Below are 21,945 nucleotides of genomic sequence, written 5' to 3' on the forward strand. Positions count from 1 at the left end.
CTAAGAGCCTGGCTTTATGGAACAGAACCTCAATACCAACTGAGACTTTAACACAATAGAGAATTCATCTTCTATCTGGTTTAAGTCACTGTTATCTAGATCCCATGGGACCAAACCTATAACCTCGCCAACGTTCCCCAATACCCAGACCCCCTGTCCTCCCAAACTTCTACCTTCAGGACTTTCTACTGCAATTCGAATAATTTCTCCTCTTGTTCTTCAGTGAAAGGAGTTGTTGTCTGCTTCTTACCAACAATTAGTATCAAATAGAGAATATATCCTATATTAAAGTAAATTTTTGTCAAAACCTCGGCTTAGGATAATTCTTTCAAATTTTAAGACTGAGTTGCTAGACCATGAAGAATTTTGTAGATTTTTATTATTTTACTATTAAAAATTTTAATCTTGAAATCGGTTAATCATAAAGTAAAAACTAACCATATATTTATTTTTATACATTATATACACTTGAGAAATAAATAGTATTCTAAGCATTTAAAAAAGCATCATTATATACAAATAAGGCTTCAAGCCAAATGTATAAATACAGGACCCACTGAGGATTCGATTCCCAAGGCTTCCATTACAAAAGCAGAAGTAACCAGGATGCACAGTCAATAATACAAGCTCTACTTTGGCTAGAATGCAATCACAGAAGCAACAGAAAAGGCACACAATTGGATTGAGAAAATATCTTGAATTAAGGTATTTGACTGGTTATGTCTTCAGAGGTTTGGCACAGAACAATGACACAACTTTGGCACAATAGAGATTAAAACAATGTCCTTTAAAAACCTAAGTACAGAGAAAATTGCTCTCTCCCTTTCGCACCTGACATCACATCTCCTTCCAAATCAATCTCATCCATAAAAATCCCAACCCTTGGCCCAGTTGTTCTCCCAGTTATATATTAATAAAAGAGTTTTGGGTTTCATGGATGGCTCTGAAAAAAATTCCTTGTTTGTTACATCTGGGGCATATTGCTGGGAAATGGCTATAAGAGTCCTGATGAAGTTGCAGAGATGAGCATACTATGGGCATTGCCTCCAGGAAGTCTAGGTCCTCACCTGGCTCCTCCACCAACTTGGTATATAATTCTAGGCCTGTGCTGAACCTCACTAAGCTTCGGTTTTGTAAAGGAAGCCAATGATGTGTGCTTTAGAGAAGGAGTTGGGGAGCAGGACCGAATAAAATGTAACCAGTCCACATTACCAGTTACCCACTGAACCCCAAGAGCGAAGGCCTCCACACCTCCCCAGATCTACTGTCCCCTCTCACGGTGAACAAGGTCCCAGGTCTGCCATCCTGACACGAGTCAGCTCCCAGCATCAAGACCCCCTCACTATGACTCAAGTCAGGTCAGGCAGCTGACAGCCTTCCACCCAGAGTCACTCAGAGCCTGTGTTCCTTGTTGGGTGAAGCACAGGCTCACCCGGTCACTGAGAAACCAGCCCGGTGTGCATAGCGGCCAGGGCATTGGCCGTTTGCACACAGATCTGGAGTTAGAGCTATCCTAAAACAGCAGCAGGAACAGCAGGAACAGCAGCATGTGGTCTCTGGAGAAAAGTCCTAGCCACCATGGGAGGCGCGGTGCTGGGCCCAGCAAGTGGGCTCCTCCCATTGCTCCAGGGTCAAGCCAAGAAGGGTCTTTCCATCAGGTGGGTCCTCAGCAGTAACGTTCCTCCATGTGCTTGGAAATCAGGGAGTGGGGGGCCTTACAGGCACCTTCAAGGATGCTCCAGGGTTGGACTGAAAGGAACCACGTGGGAGTGGTGTTCATTAGCTGGCTTTGCAAACATGCAACTCTGTTTACCACAAGGCCAAGCTTTCTTCCATACCTATCAGCCTCTTTTTTTCTTTTTTTTTTTTTTTCCCAGTATGCGGGCCTCTCACTGCTGTGGCCTCTCCCATTGCGGAGCACAGGCTCAGCGGCCATGGCTCACGGGCCCAGCCACTCCGCGGCATGTGGGATCCTCCTGGACCAGGGCACGAACCTGCGTCCCCTGCATCGGCAGGCGGACTCTCAACCACTGCGCCACCAGGGAAGCCCCAGCCTCTTTAATTTGCTTCCCTTTCAGAACAAATGGAGAAAGTCCTGAATGCTCCTTCCTCCCCCTACCCCAACAAGCCACAGATTCACTTTGAGAAACACCACACTGGAGCCTGCTCTGGGTTCCTAGTTCCATACACCTCAGTGACATCTGCATATTTAGCAGAATACTCACCCACAGCACGCAAGCACACACACACACAAACACAACTTCAGGGAGAACTATAAAGTGCTCCTTTGCTTTGATCTAGAAACACAAGAGAGCCGGCAGTATGGCACGAAGCGGGCAAGGCAAAGTCAAGACATCTTGATTCTAGTCTCAGCTACACTAACGCACTACTGAGCCTCTTGGAACCTCAGTCTCCTTCTCTGCGAACAGGTGAACGGTCTCCATGGCAGGAGAGAGAGTACTGAAGGTGTAATATATGTCCAGGGATTCACCACTTCCTGGTGTTAATTTATTACTCGGGCTCCTATTGTTTTCTGTTCCTTTGAGGGCAAAGGAAAAGAACCTGTTTTCTCAAAGAGGCGAGGTATAACGTCCTCAACTGTTACGAAGCTCTGGAGCGGAAAAGAAGTATATAAGAATAACAGTAGGGCTTCCCTGGTGGCGCAGTGGTTGAGAGTCCGCCTGCCGATGCAGGGGACACGGGTTCGTGCCCCGGTCCGGGAAGATTCCACATGCCGCGGAGCGGCTGGGCCCGTGAGTCATGGCCGCTGAGCCTGCACGTCCGGAGCCTGTGCTCCGCAACGGGAGAGGCCACAACAGTGAGACGCCCGCGTACTGCAAAAAAAAAAAAAAGAATAGCAATCCTTCCTGGGTGTGTCCAATTTACATGGCTGTTCTGAGGATCAATGAAGTTAATACATGTGGAAGCACTTGAAAAGGTATAAATTCGAATACAAACATAAAGAATTAAAATGATTACTATAGCAGAAAAGCATATCCACGCTAGACTGCGCCACTTAATTGGATGGGCAGTTTTCAGAATCCCACAAGTCCTGTGATCACCGAGCTTGTGGTCACGTTGACGCTGCTGAACAGGAGACAGAGCAGCCAGGATGTAGCCCGGCCCTCCGGGGTGGCAGACAGTTAATCACAGGGGATCCCAGCACGGGCGTGGCTGCTTGATAACTGATACCCAGATTGAGGAGAGGTGATTTATGTGAGCAAGTGGGACCTCCAGGCTCGAGAAAGAGCACAGGCTTTACAGTAAACCAACCTGCTTCAGATCCTTACTCTGCCATCACCAAGTGGGGGACCTGGAAAGGGTGACCAAACCTCCCTGAGTCTCAGGTTCCCCAACTGTTCACAGAGTTATGGCACCAACATCATGAGCTTGATGATCAAAGTAAATGAGATGATACATGGAAGGCACGAACACAGGGTGGGCACACGCTACGTGCTCGGTGTAAGGCAGCAGCATTATTATCGAGTACCTCTGATGGAACCAGGGGTAGGGGCTGGTGGGGGCCATCTCCCTCCTCAGCAGGCATTTAGACTCAGAGGGTGTATGACAGAGTCCCCTTTGGGATGCACCCACTGCCTCATACCATGAGATCATCCTTCCTCAATTCTGAGATAATGAGACTTGCACGGGGCAAGGAGGACACTGAAGCAAGAGCACATGAGCATTCCTGCTTCTCAAAAAGGGGGAGAGTTGCCCACTAATATCCACTCACACCAACCTGGGTTCCAGAAAACCTTAAAGGGGTGCTATGCCTTGTGCTTCTCCCTCACCTCCCACCCAACTCCCCACTCCAACCTGGTGCCCAGAAGGAAGCTGGGAGCCCTGGAACTTCCCACGGCCCCAGTCACTACAGAGAAGCTCCATCTAAGATGAGGGCATGGCTACCAAGCTTGGGGACTTAGTCACTGAAAGACCTCAGCAGGACCACGGCCGTGACACCTACAGGATGAAGCAGAGCAAGAGGCAAAGGGATTTTCACACCATCCAACATCCTATCACACCGATTGGTCTATCTCCTTCCAGCAGAAGGTCATCTTCATAAAGGAAGGGACGTTTATCTGTTTTTGTTGACTTCTATGTCCCAAGTGCCAGACGCATGTCCAGCCTACAGTAGGGGACCCATCAACATGTATTGCATGAACCTCTGAGAATGTCCTGCTTACCTGGTTTCATTTTTCATTCTCCAGCCATCCCGACACTTGTGAAACCAGAGCTCTTGGCCAGGGGATATGCGGGTGTTCTCAAGATCTTCTGCACAAAATGTCAATCTAGGAGGAAAAAAAGAAACCACCGATGTAGCCAAAACTCTAGGGGTAGGTACATGACTGTGCTTCAGCCATATGGTGCTTTCTGGACCTGAGGCAGATGGAATAAGGAGAAAAGAGAAGTTTTTATCATGTGACCCCTGACTCAAGACCCTTCAGAACTTCCCCACTGCTGCTACAAGCACACTGAAAGGGTCTCACTTTGATGGCTCCCATGATTCAGCTCATGCAGACTTTAATCACACCCCTTCCACTTTCTTCCTTCTGTCTATCCAAAAGCCTGCCTGCCTACCAAGGCATAGCCTCTCTGAAGCCTCCCTGATTGCCCGAGACCTTATAAATCTAACCCTCCATTGACCTCCCAATTTAATCAATAGGCACATCCTTATATAAATGTTGCTTTTGTTGTTGTCATTACTTCTTATGGCATGGAGTTAATAATGAAAGCTTTTAGCTCATTTTAACACATTATAACCTGCCTTGCATAGCTTGTGGATTCTTGCATCCACGGTGGACTATAAACTCCTTGAATGGAGGAACTCCAGGTCCCTCCAGCATGGTGTCCAGAAATACCCATTGACAAGCATAACTAGAAATCAGCTGTGAGTTAACATCAAAGATTCAAGAAGTAGACAACTAAGATCACAGGAAGAATCAGTGGGCTAATAACCATTTCAACTGTGACTTACAGCCCAACCATGTGAACTGCCCCAGCTTCAGCGGTGTGTGGACCGCATGACCTCATGACCAATGGACGTGTGGGACACCTGACCGTGATGCTTCCCAGCAGGACAAAAGCCACATCCCGAACAGCTTTCAGAACCTTCTCCAGGAAGCCCAAACAGCCCATAAACACCCACAACACCCACAATCAGGAAATACAAATGAAAACAGCAGTCGGGGACCAATTCACACTCAACGGAATAGCAAGAATGTCCACCAAAGGTAGGTGAGGAAGAAGGGAAAAGGAAGCTCTTACTCTGTGGATGAGATTAAAAATTGGTCCAACCACTTTGGAGAGGGATTTAATAATATCCAGTCCAGTTGGAGAATACATATACTATAACCCAGTGATTCAACATGCCCCCAAGAAGCCCCCACACACGTACACAAGGAAAATGTCCCAGGATACTCATCTCAGAACTAGTTGTAACTGCAAAAAAGTAGCAACAACTTAAATATTCAGCAGAACAGTGGTGAAACTATTGTTTGTGCAATGGCAGTTTACATACAGGAGTTGAATGTGAATAGACCAGATCTGTATGCATTGGATAAATCTCAGAAATTATGTTGAATGGAGAAAAGCAACTTTTAAAGGAATATGTCCACTCATGGAAACTTCAGAAGCAACCAAAACTATTCTATAGGTTGTTTGTGGATACAAACAGAAGTAGTGAAAGTATAAAAATCATGAAGAGGAAAACACACGAACATTCGTTAATGTTGGAAGATCAGTACATTTGGTTTGAAAGGGGAGGAGTCAGACAGGGGAGGGGCACAAAGGGGCTTCAGCTTTATCTGGAATGTTTTACTGTTTAAAAATCTTACATCTGGGGCTTCCCCGGTGGCGCAGCGGTTGAGAATCTGCCTGCCAGTGCAGGGCACACGGGTTCGAGCCCTGGTCTGGGAAGATCCCACATGTCGTGGAGCAAGTAAGCCCGTGAGCCACAACTACTGAGCCTGTGCGTCTGGCGCCTGTGCTCTGCAACAAGAGAGGCCGCGATAGTGAGAGTCCCGCGCGCCACGATGAAGAGTGGCCCCCGCTTGCCATAACTAGAGAAAGCCCTCGCACAGAAACGAAGACCCAACACAGACAAAAATAAATATAAAAATAAATAAATAAATTTAAATTTTAAAAAAGACTGGGAAATATTTTTTTAAAAAATCTTATATCTGAAACCTTTGCATTTATTAAGTCTCAGTGGTTTATTAAATTTGAAATATTTTATAAAAATGATCATCTTTCTGCTACCACACATCTTTCTGGTACAGGCTGCACTTTTAAGCACCGAGAGAAGGAAAAAGACACACAGTTATCTAGACCACAGACTTCATACTAACAGCTCCCCTCATCTGGCACCCACCCCTGCCACGTACACACCAGTGCACAGGTCTTTAGACCAGAATCACTCAGATAAGCAACCTAAGCCTCCATCCCCTGCATGGCCAAGCTGCACCATAGGTGGTGGATAGAAACGGGACGCATGAAAAACTGTAATGGAGAAAATGCCAGAAGAGATAGAAAGAGGGTGGAGGCTTCTTCCCACCTTCCCAAGGCTGGCAGTGACCTCCCGGAGGTCTGCTGAAGGATTTGGCCAAGGAAACCCTCCTCTCTTGACAAAGGTCTTCCGGGCTTCCTGCCTCCCACTTAGAAGCTGCTCCGAGAGTCAAGGCGCATTTTAGTGGCTGATTTAGGGGTGGATTTTTCGTGTTAGGCTTGGTTAACAGACGTGGGGAAACTGCCAGCTGGCATGGCACAGAGGAATCTCTGTTACTTGACGTTAGCGCCCCACCCATGTCCTTGAGTCAGAGCCTCCCAAGGAGAGGTATAATGCTCTGAAAATTGGTTGCAAGGGAAACCAGGACTCCCACAGACCTCATCCATGCAGGATCCCTAAACTGGAATAGTCTGGTTTGCTCTGGACAGGAGCAAGCAAAGGCTTTTGGTTGCATGGACCCCAGAGCAAACAAATTAACAAGGCAGCACTCCTAAAGAGCCCTGTCCAGGAGAAGCCCTCTTCCTCCGGGCCGGCACAGGGCTTGGCAAATGGAACAAGGGCTGGATTCTAGCCCCCGCTTGCCCACCCCTCTCAGCCCAGGGCCTGCGATCAGGGTACAAGCTGCACAACAGTTGACAGAGGCCTTGATCTGGAATTCAGTTTTCCCCGCAAAGGGTTTGCGGTTTTGCCCATGTACTCTGGATACGGAAAGATGGAAGGTGTACGCTTAGCAAAGGAAAGGACGCTGCAGAGACACACGCCTCTGTTGACCATGGACACAGAACAGGGAAAGGGTCATGAGGCACTTACTTCCTCTGGGTTTCCCCGGACTTGACCCGGATGCGCCTGATATTCAGCTCTTGCTCGGACCTGCGGGGCTGAGACAGGTAGCTGCGAAGCTCTTTCCACAGGTTGTACCAGGACTGAGAAGTCCTCTCCCAGGTGAGTTTGATCTTCAGGAGGTCTCCCAAGTCCTCCTCGGTGTAGACCAGGAAGGTGTTGGTGGCATTCAGCCCGATCTGCTCCACTCTGCAAGGGGAGAGGGAAGCTGGTCTCAGTGCCCCCGCCACCTGGAAAACTGCAGCACCGTGGGGCTTGACGCAGTGGCGGCACCTGCCCCACTCGGATTGGAGAGAAATGCACAAGAGGTCCCCCCTATGTCCTCCACGTCCCACCAGCAGGACCGGGATGAAAACTCAGCTGTGCTCCACACGGGCAGAGAGATAATGTTGCCCACGGCACCCCAAACCATTCCTGAGCATCTCCCCATTCATGCTACTTCTTGGGGGGACAAGACCAGGAAAGAATAGAAATGAGAAAGCGCGAAGAAGTCACATCCCCACTCAACAGCCCACTGGCGTCCATCTCCCTCGGAACTCTCAGCCCCTCCTGCCTGTCCCTCTCATATGGCACTTGGGGGAGCCTGTCTCATCCCATCTGTGTGCATGAGCGTGTGCGTACAAGCCTGTTCCTCCCGCTAGACCCCCAGCCCTGAGAGCGAGTATTCTGATGACGTTACTTTGCAAGCCCAGCATTACTCAGCGTGGCGCTTTGCACCTTACAAGTGCTCAACGTATACAGATCACTGTGTGCCCCTCCCACAGATAATTAGAAACATGCCAGGGATGACATTTATCAAGTTCCAAATTTCCTAAAGCCTCAAGAATCAGGCATTCTCTGAAACGAAACAGCAGTTTCTGCCCAGTTGATCCAGCAGATTCTCACGTTGCTGATTCATCCCAGGAGCTGCCCTCCCAGAAACGTTCTGAGTCAAGGGCTAGGTGGAGAGTGTGAAGCAGGAGAGGAACCACACACCTCCTCCCTGGCACGCAGACTAGCTCCTCTGCACTTGTTCACGTGGCACACAGAGAGCTCCTGCGCTCTCTCTCCTTTTCAGACCAACTCGTTCTCTGTCCTGAACTCGGCAAAGGAAACCCGTGACTTACATTTCCAAAGGCAGAATCTGGGAGTCTGCATTGGTGCCATAAAGGGTGACATAAAAGGTTGGCTCGATTTCTCCCATGTTCTTGTAGCTGAAGACATGGATTTTCATCTGATAATGGTAAACTGCAGAGACAGCAGAACAGACATTTGTGAGCCTTGCTTGTCATCTCAGGGCACCCTGACTCAAACTGAGTCACCCAGCACAGTGAGTTTTTAGAGACTCTCATCCTTTTGGTCCAGCCCAGCCTCTAGCCTCCCTTTGATCTCATTCTGTCCAATGGCCTAAGAGGTCACCGCAGTATAGAAGAAGGAGCCCTGAACTTGGGGTTTGGGGGCCCTTTGGAGGATGCTGACCTAGATACTTTCTAGCTGTGTGACCTTGAATTAAGGACCAAGGTATTAACTTCTTGAGCCTCAACTTCACCCACAATACCCACAAAACCTTACGGTTTTATAACATGCTATATAAATGCGAGACATCATTTTGATCCCATTAGTCCTATCACAGATTATTTTGGTGATCACATGAGAAAACAAATATGAAACAGCTTTGAAAAGCTAAATGCAAGATAGAAATTTAAGATAGCGATATTGTGATCATAGGGTGATGATTCACATCACAAAAGGAGTCCCCATCATTTATTTTTAAAGATTTACTTTCCTAGGCATACACAATTCAATGTGATTTGCAGTTATTTGATTTAACTGCAGGAATGTGCCCGTCTACCATGTGGTATTTAGGAGGAAAAAGGTCCTTCCCCAGGGCAATGCGGGTTTGGATGAAGGTTACCTCTGAAAGGCATGCCTGCCCGGGTTTTTAGGTACATTTTGCTGTTCCTCTTGTTCCTCATTTTCTTGGCATTGTAGCCAATGCTATTACAACGGTTCTTCCGGCAACTGAGGCAGATCCCCTTTTTGAAGCGGTTGGAGTCCGTGCACTGGAATGCGAAACTCGGCTTGTCCTGATTCACCAGGGAGTCGACAAAGAGGTGTACTGCCCGCTCGTGCTCGCATCTCACCACCTCTGCAATTGCTGGGGAAGAGAGAGACGGAGGCCATCAGGATGAGCTGCTTCTCGGTGATCCGCCCACTCCATCAGTAAGTACTGTACGCTTCATCAGAAATAACTGCTTTTCATGTCGCTGTTAGTATGCTTGTTTGTGTCATTCTTAACGCATGCCCAGTGATATGCTGTCCTTAGAACTGAAAGCCAGTCCTGCCACCGAACTGCTTGCCCTCCGGGTGAGAAGACAGCACTGATACACATGAAGCAATAAAGAGCAAGAGAGTGCATAGGACAGGCACTAAACAGGGTGATGGAGACCAGTTGTGCAGTGAGAGTCACTAAGTCCCGATAGAGTCATGCGGTCACAACATGGTGGAAATGGATCAGATGCTAAACATCACCTAGTCCGGGGCTCAGCAAACTGCACCTTGCCGGCTGGTCCCATTTTAGTAAAGTTTTATTGGAACATAGCCACACGCATTCATTTACCTCTTGTCTCTGGCTGCCTCCATGCTACGGTAGCAGAGTGGAGTTGTTGAAACAGAGACTGTATGGCTTGCAAAGCCGGAAATATTTACTAGCTGGCTCTTTAAGAAAATGTTTGCCGGGCTTCCCTGGTGGCTCAGTGGTTGAGAATCCGCCTGCAAATGCAGGGGACACGGGTTCGAGGTGTCCGGGAAGATCCCACGTGCCACGGAGCAACAGAGCCCGTGTGCCACAACTACTGAGCCTGCGCTCTAGAGCCAGCACGCCACAACTACCAAGCCTGCGTGCTGCAACTAGAGAAAGTTCACAAGAGCAGCAACGAAGACCCAAAGCAGCCAAAAATAAATAAACAAAATAAATAAATTTATTTTTTAAAAAAGAAAAAGGAAAGAAAATGTTTGCCAACCTCATTCTAGTCTAATACTTTCAGTTGTAGATTATGGGCCCAAATGCCCTTAGAGGTGAAGTCATTTGCTCAGGGTCACAGAGTCAGTTGGTTGCAAAGTTAGAAGTATAATTTGGATTTCTGCGACCCGCAGTAATCATTATTTCTTGCAACCAGAGGCTAAAGCCAATAGTTCCAGTAAATCCTTGGACCTTAAGAAATATTTGGCAAAGCTCCCCTTCCCCTTCCTCATTAACATCACCAGCCTTAAGAAATGCCATCATCTGATCCCCCTGAGGCAGGGCTGAACTCCCCTTGCATGAACCCCGAAGCCCCACAGGGGATCCTCGGATGTTATCACCTTGGAAAAGGGCAACTTAAGACTGAGTGACAGAGTAGACATCCCAAGAGCAGAGCATCACAGTGGAGAGAGCCAACTGGGGCCAAGACTTAGAAATGCTGCCAGGATGCAAGGCGGTGAGCAAATGAAAAACCAAGCCCATCAGTTTCAACAGCAAACTCACTTCAGCCCAAGACTGCTGGGAATAGGCTTAGGCATTCAGGAAGACAGATTGTAAGTGAATGGAGGAAGAATCTTGATTTTCCTTCTTTAAAATGTTACAAAAAATTAAATTATAGTACATCCATGCTAAAGAATATTATACAGCCTTTTAAAAGAATAAGGTAAGTAGATATATGTACTCTGATGTCTGAGAATGCCCATAATATATATCAGGACTGAAAAAGCAAAGTTGCAGAACAATGTGCTTTTGAAAAATATCACACACACACACACAAATAAATTTGCAAAGCAATAAGAGTGGAAGGATACACACAACATGTTCATATTGGCTACATCTGGAGAGTGAAAGTAGGAGTAGGTGTGGGAGATGAGGGGGTATTTTTACTTCTTGCTTTGGGCAATTTTGTAATGCTTGATTATTTTCCCAACAAATATGTATTCCTTTTGTTATAAAAAGAAATTAATCAGTAATAACTGTGACCTCAAGGCACAAGAAAGCAGAGCAGAGACCACGGGAAGGCTGTTAATAGGCTTGCAGGATGATGAACTGTAGAATAAATAGTGTTGAAGGGCCACTGGGGGGTATAGTGGGAATAATGAAACGGATGCTGTTGGGAGCGCTAACAGCTCTGGCTGATTTAGGAGGAGATGCTATAATTGAGTCAAAACAAAAAAGAAGGAACTCACTTCCATATGCAATTGACCCCAAGACATCGTTGAGTCCACAGCCCGGCTGGAAGTCACCTCCGTTGGGGTAGATGTCAATGTGACCCACGGGCATCTGAATCCCGATGCTCAAGCCAAAGGAGCGCGTGTAGGTGTGCAGGACATCCACGAAGTCTGCATCGTCAGGGGACAGCCTCTTGTGGATGTCAACCCCTTCAAACATGGGCCCAGCAGGATCCAAACCTACAGCAGAAGGCGGAGCCAAGACCAGCTGTGTCAGGTGCGCTAAGGCAGTGGGTCCTGATGGGTAGCTAAGTCGGCGAGTGTAAAATGAAGACATCCCCACCCTGGGAATCCTAAAGGGTGCGGTGCCTGCTGCAGAGGAACGTATGCTTTCTTCAGAAGCCTTCACCTGTCCTGACAACTCAGCTGACTCAGTAAACTGGCCACGAGGTTCAACTGACACGTGGATCTGAGGAACCGTGCACCGTCAGAACTGAAGCAGTTCTAGAGGCTTCCCTGGTGGCACAGTGGTTAAGAATCCGCCTGTGAGTGCAAGGAACACAGGTTCGATCCCTGGGCTGAGAAAATCCCACATGCCACGGAGCAACAAAGCCCGTGTGCCACAACTACTGAGCCGGTGCTCTAGAGCCTGCGTGCCACAACTACTGAGCCCGTGCTCCGAAACAAGAGAAGCCACCACAAAGAGAAGCCTGCGCACCACAACGAAGAGTAGCCCCCGCTCACAAAACTAGAGAAATCCTGCGCGCAGCAACGAAGACCTAATGCAGCCAAAAATAAGTTAATTAATTTAAAAGGAAAAAAAAGAAGAACTGAAGCAGCTCTGGAAAGGACTTGGGCTGGCTGAAACTAAGCCATTCATTCCATTTACTCTGTCACTGGGAGCCTTCCACAGTCTTAATTTGAGCAGAATTTTGACAGAATAACTAAGCTACCTACATCTTCAAGAGGGAAGACTCAGTCTCCCCAAACTGAGCTATTTGTATTTGGACTTACACTTCCCCTTCCTTTAGTTATGAATCAGGCCCAGGAGGGGAGTGGCAAGAGGGGGGTACACCAGGCACACTGAGCAGCCGTATCTCGGGCCTCCAGAATTCCTCTCTTTTGCAGCCACAAGGAGAAAACCTTTTGTCTGCAAACTTTCTGTATCAAACAAACAAACAGCACTGCAGAGAGCACTGGTTCTCACATCTGAAACAGCACAAATATCTCTGGGGAGCTTCTTACAAATTTGGATTCCACCGTGTAGCTATGACAAACTCTGGGAGGATGCACAAACCCCAGGTCACCTGTGTGTTGGGGGAGAAGGCAGAGAAGGCAACTGCAAAGATAGTGGCAGCAACAGAGACACTTTCACCATCTTGTATAATAGTTTGGGAACCACATGAGTGTAAAACCATTCAAAATAGAATTTGAAAAGCATAAAATGCAGACTCCCTGACCCCCAAGAGATTCTGATTCATAGGTCTGGTGTAGAGCCCAGAAATAGAGGTTTATTCCCCAGCTGATCCTAAAAATAAGTGGTCTGTGGACCAGATTTTGGAGAAACTTCTCCATGCTTCAGTAGCATTTCGAAAATGAAATCTGAATGTCTTGAATCATACAGTTCTTGTGCAATATTAAGAAGTAAGGGCTTGTCAAGGTAATACTAGCTACTATTACCAAGCTTAAGTAATTATGGGAGCTGGGTTCATCCCAACCTAGCGCCCTACAGACACAGAGAGAGGACCTGGAGAAAGGTAAGAAAAGATTATGTGCAGCAGAGGAAGGGGGTTTGTTTAGTCTAAAACAGTGGTTCTCAACTAGGAGGGATTTTGCTCCCAAGGGGACACTTGGCAACGTCTGGAGGCATTTTTGGTAGTCACAGTTGGGGAAGAGGGAGAAAAGAAGCTGCTAGCATCTAGGGAGTAGAGGCCAGGGATGTTGATAAACATCCTGCAATGCACAGGTCAGCTCCCACACAAGCATTATCTGGCCCCAAATATGAATAGTTGCTGAGGTTGAGAAACCTGGATCTAGAAACACCAAGGTAGGAAGGAGGTATGACCAAGAACAGAGCTGTGAAAGCAGGAGATGAGTAATAGAACAGTGTTTCCCAGACCCCAGTGCAGTGGAACAAGGGAGCACATCGTGAGGTTTGCGGGGGGCAGCATTTTAGGATAAACATAAGGTAGAACTGTTGTCCAGAGTGGACAGTAAACTTGTGGAACTCACTACTCATGAGACCTGGTAATGATTAACACTCTGAAGTTGAGAAAAATGTATGAATGACACAGGCGGAAAGGGAGCCCAGGCTGCCTGGGAGGCTCATCTCTAGCCCAGCACCCAAAAGAAAGATGGCACAAAAACAGTGGCCTCCCAGAATAGCCCTCGATGACTCTTTTTAGGGACTGAACGGACGCAGTACTGACACAGGTGGCCTCTCCCTGCCTCTCACCATGTCCTCTGGAGAAAAAAAAGAAAGAAAGAAAGAAGAGGAACATTCTGCTTTGCAGCCAATAAGAGAGGGGCTCTTGTATCGGTGAACAAAAGTCTCCACCAGACTGTCAGTGCCATGGAAACCAAGCTGGGCTGCAGGAATGCAGGCGGCTGACGGGGCTTCTGGAAAGGCCGGCTGGCAGGCAGGCTGAGCTTTCACCTAGCCAGACTGACCCCGCCTGACACGTAGCTAGAGGGCCCACCGACTCTGGGGAAAAGTTTCACAATTTACTTCTTAACTAGGAATGCGAGGGTGAACGCGTCCCCTCCAAAAAAAAAAAAAGAGATGATGGAGAACCACCTGTCCCTCCGTTCAGTCAGACTCCCCCCAAAGTGTTCTGTCCAGAAAATGGAGTATACACATGCACGCACACGCACACACACACTCTTGTGCACATGCATACACACAGGAAAACCTCCACCTTCTGGCCTGGCAGGGCAGAGGCTGCTGCGCTGTAACAGCTGCTGCATCTCTCCCAGCAGGAGAGCGGCAGCACTGTGCAGTGGTGAGGTGCAGGCTCTGGAGTCTGATGGCCTGGGTTTGAATCCCAGATCCGCTACTCAGGCTGTGAGGTATCATTAAAGTACATACTGCGTCCCGTTTTCCCCATCTGTAAAATGAAGCCCAAGGACCCTTTTGCCTGGATGCTATGTGGCTTACATATGGCATAAAATACCTGTCACACATTGAGTACTTGACATTAGGTAGCAATTAGCCCACAGCCTGCAGGGTGGACACTTAGTTCATATTTCTTGAATGAATGAACAGATCTGCTTGCTTATTTATTTATAACTAACAAAGCACAAGTTCAATTAGAAATATATGACCTCTTCCCTAATATGTCACGGAATTCCCTCAGAAGCCTAAGAGGATAAAACTTTAGCAAACCTCAGTCCACAGCTCTCTGGTCCAAGCAAGACTGGGGTTCAGGTACCTCCTGCAGGTCCAGGCTAAGGACCCCTGCTGGCCTCTGTACAGCGGCATCACTGGCCTCTGCCCCACACAAGCTGCAGTCTCTGGTTCTCTTACCAGTCAGGACCACCTGGTTCCCAGACCCATGGGAAGTCTGAGGGGAGAGGAGAGGGCACAGGTGTCTCCCATCAGACATGCACAGCAGCATGCATCAGGTCAGCCAGATACCCTCTGAGGTGCTGCCTGGCAACTGGACAGAGGCCATTCCTTCCTGTTATGTTCACCCCGGTCCCCTGCTCCACAGAGAGGGGCCGCAGAAGAAGGGGCTGTGCTCAGGACATGCCGGCCCCAATGCTCTATGCAGACAGCACAGAGCACTGATTAGCATTCTGCTGGCAAAGCCCCCATCTCAGCAGCTCCCACCCAGACAGGCAGGGGGAAAGAACTGGAACTCTCCTACTAGCCCCATCTCATTTCAGATTTAGAAAGAGGGAGAGGGAGGATCTGCAGCTTGTCTTTGTTGCCAAGGACACTGGCCCTGGTGCTCTGGCAGGGGCCTTGTGTGTGCTGCAGTTTGAGCACAGCTGGCCCAGCTCTGCAACATCTTGCCTCTTGTTGGGGGCTAGGAGGACGTGCTCAGCCAATAGAACCCTGAGGGGCTTGAGGCCCAACGGCTTTGCTCCAGCAATGGGTTAATGAGCAGTCATGTGTGGCCACATTTCCCGTTAGACAGTTCAGGCCCCGCATCTTGATAACCAAAAGTAAAGCTCTCAAGCTATACTGAAGCAAACAGTTGGATCTAAAGGAGTGTGTGTGTGTGCTCATTACACTTAAGCCCAGGGACAGTGATTTAGGGAGGGCTACTAAACCTCACAAATGTATATAATTTTAAATCTGCCCCGCTGGCTTATTGCTGAAACCAGAAACTCTACCTTTACTAAATCATTCTCTAGCTAAGGACTCCCTTCTACCTGAACCCTGTTTTCAAACGAAAACATTGCCAGGAAGGAAATGATTAACTCTTTCCTTCTGGGTGGCCAGTTAGGCCCTTAGTATGTTGGAGGTGAGGGAGAAGCTGAGAGGGAAAGCAAATAAAAGAATGCTAGCAGGAGGATAAAAATTCAGGGCAACAAATTTGCCATTAGGGACTTCCCTGGTGGCACAGTGGTTAAGAATCCACCTGCCATGGGCTTCCCTGGTGGCGCAGTGGTTGAGAGTCCGCCTGCCGATGCAAGAGACACGGGTTCATGCCCTGGTCCGGGAGGATCCCACATGCCGTGGAGCGGCTGGGCCCGTGATCCATGGTCGCTGAGCCTGTGCGTCCGGAGCCTGTGCTCCACAACGGAAGAGGCCACAGCGGTGGGGGGCCCGCATACAGCAAAAAAACACAAACAAACAAGAATCCACTTGCCAATGCAGGGGACACAGGTTTGAGCCCTGGTCTGGGGAGATTCCACGTGCCACAGAGCAGCCAAGCCCATGCACCACGACTACCGAGCCTGTGCTCTAGAGCCCGTGAGCCACAACTACTGAGCTCACATGCTGCAACTACTGAAGCCCGCGCACCTAGAGCCCGTGCTCCGCAACAAGAGAAGCCACTGCAATGAGAAGCCCGTGCATCACAAGGAAGAGTAGCCCCAGCTCGCCGCAACTAGAGAAAGCCCGTGCGCGGCAACGAAGACCCAAGGCAGCCAAAACTTAATTGATTAATTAATTTAAAAATATATATATAATCTTAAAAAAAAATTTGCCATTAATTTCCTCCTAGAGGAGAGTATGTTTTTTGGGAGGGCGCCCAAATGGGGAAGAGAATCCTTTCCACTTTTCACAATCATTCAATGATTTAAATCAAACTCTCATATCAAAAGGTCACCAATTATTTGCCAAGGGGAAGCGGGGGAGGGAAGGATTGGGAATTTGGGATTAGCAATTGCAAACTATTATACATAGGATGGATAAAAAACTAGGTCCTACTGTATAGCACAGTGAACTGTATTCAATATCCCGTGATAAACCACAATGGAAAAGAATATGAAAAGAATATATATATGTATAACTGAATCACTTTGCTGTATAGCAGAAATTAACAAAACATTGTAAATCAACTACACTTCAATAAAATTTTTTTAAAAGTTCACCAATTCTGCCTATGGAATGTTTATCTCTCCAAATAAACTCACTTTCACTTAAAAAAAAAAAAAAAGCTCACTAAGATGGAAAATTCAAATTTCTCTCGACTACCTGGGTACCAATATCAGACAGAAAGTTCTCTTTAATGACAACATTTAACCACTCATTCTAAACAGGTAATTATCACTAATAAATATGCCAACTAAACATGGGAAAGAGGCCGTTAGTGGATGAAATAGAAACCAGAGGCAGAATTCAAACCATAACCCATCTCTCATTCCTTTCCCTTGAGGTGCTGGCATTATCATGTGCAGAGACTAGAAGTGAGAACCAGAAGCTTGCAGGCCTGGGCGCCACCCCAGTTCTGCCCTTGAGTCTTAGCTGTTTGCCCCTGGGTGTTTCCTCACCTGTTGCACTAGACCTGGTTTTCAAACTGTGCTCCCTGGTGCTCTGGGACCCGGAAATTCCTCCAGAAAAGGGGGAGGCTCAAGTAACAAGGTTAACACTACTTGCAAATACCCAGCTTTGACCAGAACGCACCTTCTATCTGTTTCATACATTGGGGACCTGCACAAGTTCAATGTGAAAAAGGGCTCTGAGACTTTTTGGACGTTTGAAAAGCCCTGGATTAGATGTTCTCCAGGTTTCCTCCAAGGCTAACCCTCTACGGCTCTCTCCTGCTGCCTCTTAGGGAGCACACTGGTTCAGGAAAGCCTGGTGGGCAGAGCAGTTGAGGGATCTCCAGGATCAGCCATGAGTGAAGGGAGCAGCGCTTACCCGTGATTCTGCCCACCGTGCCTTTCACGAAGTTGCCAGCGTACCCGGCCACGTGAGCTCCAAGGCTGTAGCCGATCAAGTGAACATCCCGGAGAGAAAAATCCTCCTTCCCCTGCAGGAAGTCACAGAGGTGTGTGAGTGAAGACTGTGGTCCTGAGCCCCCAGGCCACCAACAATTCAACAAGTCAATCACGTTGGGGAGACGCGGGAGGTGGGGGAGGGGGCCGTGTGGCGCTCAAAGCCACCGGGCTCACTGGAGACTAAGTGCCAGCCACAGCCTGCAGCAGGATGCTCCCTGCCCAACCTCTTAGGCCCACGAACTGCCGACCTCCTCATCCCAAACCTGCCTGGGACCCCAGAGTTGAGGCATCAGACCCTGACAGGGCACTCAGCAGTGGGAGTGAGGAGGTGGCGATTTGAACCCACGGCTCAGGAATTAAGCTCGACAAAACAACCCAGGTAGAGGACTGAGGACTGTTCAAGACTCCTGTCCAGAATTCTGCCAAAATTATTCAGATTCCATGGGCTTCTAAAAGGAAGCTCAGGCTGGAATTGCCCAGATTATAGGGTCAATTAGCCAGTGTAGCCCTGTCTCCCATTAAGTCCACTGATCTCAGGTAAATCGTTAACCTATAAAAAGTAATTTAACACCTCAAGATCTGTTTTCCACATTTAATGCAAGGCACTAAGCTACGTTGGTTTGAACCAGCCCTCCGTACCCTCAGCCCAGCCACACTTCGGAGGCCAGAGCAGACTTCAGTAGGTATTTAAGATTACAAGCTGGTCCTGGCTTCTGAGGGCATCAGCAATTAATGAACCAAAAGGCAAATTTTCTTCCCACAAGTAAAGTAAAAGGAAAAATCCAGAAATGTGTCAATAATTAGAAAGCTTTCTAAAAGTCCCAGCTTCCAAATATTTCAAGCATTACTTAATTCGGTAAAAATTGGAATCTCAAAGATATTCTCAGACTCCTGAAGTTCACTGTAACTGACCTGTCTGACCTGTATTTTTTTTTTTTACAGTCTTAGAATTTTTTAAATAAATTTATTTATTTTATTTTTATTTATTTTTGGCTTCGTTGGGTCTTTGTTGTCGCGTGCAGGCTTTCTCTAGTTGCGGCGAGAGGGGTCTACTCTTCGTTGCAGCGTGCGGGCTTCTCCTCGCGGTGGCTTCTCTTGTTGTGGAGCACGGGCTCTAGGTGCGTGGGTTTCAGTAGTTGTGTCTCACAGGCTCTAGAGCGCAGGCTCAGTAGTTGTGGCCCACGGGCTTAATTACTCCATGGCATGTGGGATCTTCCCGGACCAGGGCTCAAACCTGTGTCCCCTGAATTGGCAGGCAGATTCTTAACCACTGCGCCCCAGGGAAGCCCCTGACCTATATTTCTTTAAAGGGTTCAGGTTCAAGGTCCTGCTCGTAAAGGGAGATGACTCCCTTTGGTCCCGTTACCTGCAGCCAGTTGAGCATCCTGGCAACGCTGTGTCCCACTTCCCTTGTATTATTGACCGCGTCTGTGTAAAGCTGGTGAGCCAGCGGGAGCCAGTCCACCACCACGACGTTGGCTCCTTTCTCTCTTGTCTGCAGGGCTGACACGAGTTTGTACAGCCAGCTTTCAAACATGCCACTCATCTGCAGAGAAAACAGGACTTTAAAAAAACTTCTTCTTCTGGGTTTCAGAAATCCTAATGAATACGGAATTCAGTTCCATGACCTTCTCCCCAGCCACATCCGGAACCTTCACATTGGCTCCCCAGGCACCAAACACTTGCACGTGAGCTGGGCCAGCCACAGGCAGGATTGCTACCTGGGTGATTGTCTTCCATTGCGCTTGACATCTCCAGTTTTTCCCATCAGAGATGTCAGAGCTGGTGTCCTCTGCTGCTGCCCCACTGACCGATAGGCCCCCTATGAGATATAAGTTGGTGACGATGCTGGCCTGAGGTTAACCCAAGTCCCTGTCACAGGCAAGTAAATGGCCTGGTCCATCATTCAAAGGCAGCTGAGAAGGGTTGCCCTGGAGAATTAGTTTCTTTCTCAGAGATGCAGGGAGATTCTGTCTCTTAGGCAAATGCAGAGTTAACAAATGACCCCTTCCCACAAGCCATCTCTGCCATCCTTCTTGACCCCAGAGTAGGGAAGATCTGTCCCTGGAATCCCAAATCAGAACTCAGAACACACTTTCCCACAGAAACAAAGTGTAAATGGTGACTAGGTCCAGTTGTAAACCCATCCACAAGTACATTATTAGATAAATAGATTTTCTGTGCCTGGCCTGGGAACCCTAATGCCATTTACAATCTTGCTTCTATGGGAAACTGGTGTTCCAAGTTCCAAACAGATTATAAAAGAACTTTCTGGAATGCAAGTTGTAAGTTGCAGGCAGTTTGTATTTGCATTTTGACAGGGGGCCTTATAAAGGTTCAAATGCATAATTCTAATCATGGGCTGTGGGGTGAGGATGGATGGCAGGCCCTTAATCATCTCTTCAATTATATTAGGTAGATAGGTGCCTACATACCACCCACCCCCACCAGGCCTGACCCCAACAGTTGGTGATAGACCTAAAGACCCAGAAAGCATGTAACGGATATGAATTTCTCATCGTTAAAAGGAGGAGTGTCCCCTCCCAATTAGCCCAGGCAGAAACTTGCTCACTTAATAGTGCCATTTTCCTACAGACTGCCATTAGATGAATGAATAAATCCCTCGCTGGTCAAAAGCTTCTGAGGCTGAGTGTTAAAGCCCTTTTTTGTTGAAGTTCGTCATGGGCTTTTCAATGTGAATTGCTCAGCTAGGTCATATAAAGACTCCAGTGCCTTTAAACGGAGCCATTTCTATGCAAACAGGAGGGCACCATGCCAACCAGGGCCAGCCAGCCAGGCCAGATGCCTCCTCACAGACTCTCTGAGCCAGTCAAGATGCTTCAGTTCAGCTCAGCTCTTATGGAGGGATGGCCCCCGCAACGCAGTGGTTGACCAATGTAATTAAGCGTAATTAGAGGGCCCCTTAAGAGCCAGTGGAGCTGGGCTGCTGCCCTCAGGAGAGCCACTTTCTGAAAGCCCGCTGTGTGCCAGTGTTAAATACCGCCCTGTTGGAGTCCAGATTGCCCCCTTAGCAAAGTGCCCATTACATTCTTCACAGCTGTCTGAAATACAAGCAGCCCACAAGAAAAGAGGGGAGGGGGAGAGAGTGGAATCTGGAAGCACCAGTATTCTTTCTAATTGACCAAAACAAAGGAAACCAAATCTCCCGGAAAGCTGTAGAGCTCCCTCCCCCAGAGGCTCACCGTCCATCCATGAATGATGAAAAAGGTTTTGGCTGTCGTGTTGAAGCCACAGTCTTCTAAGGGCTGGTTGTGGCCAAAGGAGAGGTAGCATCCTTCATGCTCTGGGTCCTCAGAGGTGCGGAGGTTAAATCTCACAGGGGGTTTGGCAGCAGCCCGTACAGCCCTGGATTTGTTGAGCTCATCTGGGGAGAAATAACAGAGCAAGGGTATAACTAGCAGGCCTGGGTGGTGAGAGATCTAGGGTCTAGTTCTAATTCACTCTTGAGCAAATTACTTCACCCCACTGGGTTGCAGTTTTTACATCTGCTGAATGTTCCCTCCTCACCTCCCAGAAGAGTTGCAAAGATGTTATAAAAGGGACATCTCACCAATATTTGAGTATTAATTAGTCACTAGGATCAATTACTGTGAATCTGAAATAAGTCTCTCTTGCTTTTCTTTCTTCTTCCCCATCCAAACGAGTTCTCTTTCCTTCCCTCAAGTTACTAGTTTCAGAGTATGGGTCCTTAATTCTTTTCCTGAAATGCTTGGGACCAGTTGAGTTTCAGAATTCAGAAATTCTCAGATTTTAGAAAGGTATCATGACATATATATATATATATATATATATATATATATATATAATATATTGTTATATATATTATTATATAACACCCCCAGCAGGGTCTGGGACATTCCCATTCAGCAAACACACCAATAATATTTCTGCAGGGAAATACATAACTACTCACACTCGAGGGGAAAAAAAAAATGATTCTAAATACCCTCTCGTCGGTTCAGGTCAGTTTTTGCTGCCAAATGAGTAAGAGTTCAGGTCATGTAAGGCCA

General features: G+C 47.7%; 1 protein-coding gene across 4 annotated transcripts in view; it reads right to left on the reverse strand.

Annotated features, from left to right (window-relative positions):
• Nucleotides 1–359: 359 nt before the first annotated feature.
• The window catches only part of LIPG (lipase G, endothelial type), a 46,728-nt gene continuing 25,142 nt past the window's right edge, over nucleotides 360–21,945 (reverse strand). Inside the window, exons 2-10 of one of the 4 annotated variants that reach the window (XM_059039806.2) lie at nucleotides 21,118–21,299; nucleotides 19,281–19,460; nucleotides 17,835–17,946; nucleotides 11,537–11,758; nucleotides 9,240–9,482; nucleotides 8,452–8,572; nucleotides 7,316–7,534; nucleotides 4,185–4,289; nucleotides 360–1,749 (exon numbers count right to left, since the gene is read on the reverse strand). In XM_059039806.2, coding sequence (XP_058895789.1) covers nucleotides 1,728–1,749; nucleotides 4,185–4,289; nucleotides 7,316–7,534; nucleotides 8,452–8,572; nucleotides 9,240–9,482; nucleotides 11,537–11,758; nucleotides 17,835–17,946; nucleotides 19,281–19,460; nucleotides 21,118–21,299 — 1,406 coding nt within the window. In that variant the 3' untranslated portion in view covers nucleotides 360–1,727. The remainder of the gene's footprint in view (nucleotides 1,750–4,184; nucleotides 4,290–7,315; nucleotides 7,535–8,451; nucleotides 8,573–9,239; nucleotides 9,483–11,536; nucleotides 11,759–17,834; nucleotides 17,947–19,280; nucleotides 19,461–21,117; nucleotides 21,300–21,945) is intronic. The other 3 variants (XM_067015225.1, XM_067015228.1, XM_067015226.1) reach the window with 3 other exon arrangements.

The sequence above is a fragment of the Kogia breviceps genome, chromosome 15 (assembly GCF_026419965.1).
Source record: "Kogia breviceps isolate mKogBre1 chromosome 15, mKogBre1 haplotype 1, whole genome shotgun sequence".
NCBI lineage: Eukaryota > Metazoa > Chordata > Mammalia > Artiodactyla > Physeteridae > Kogia > Kogia breviceps.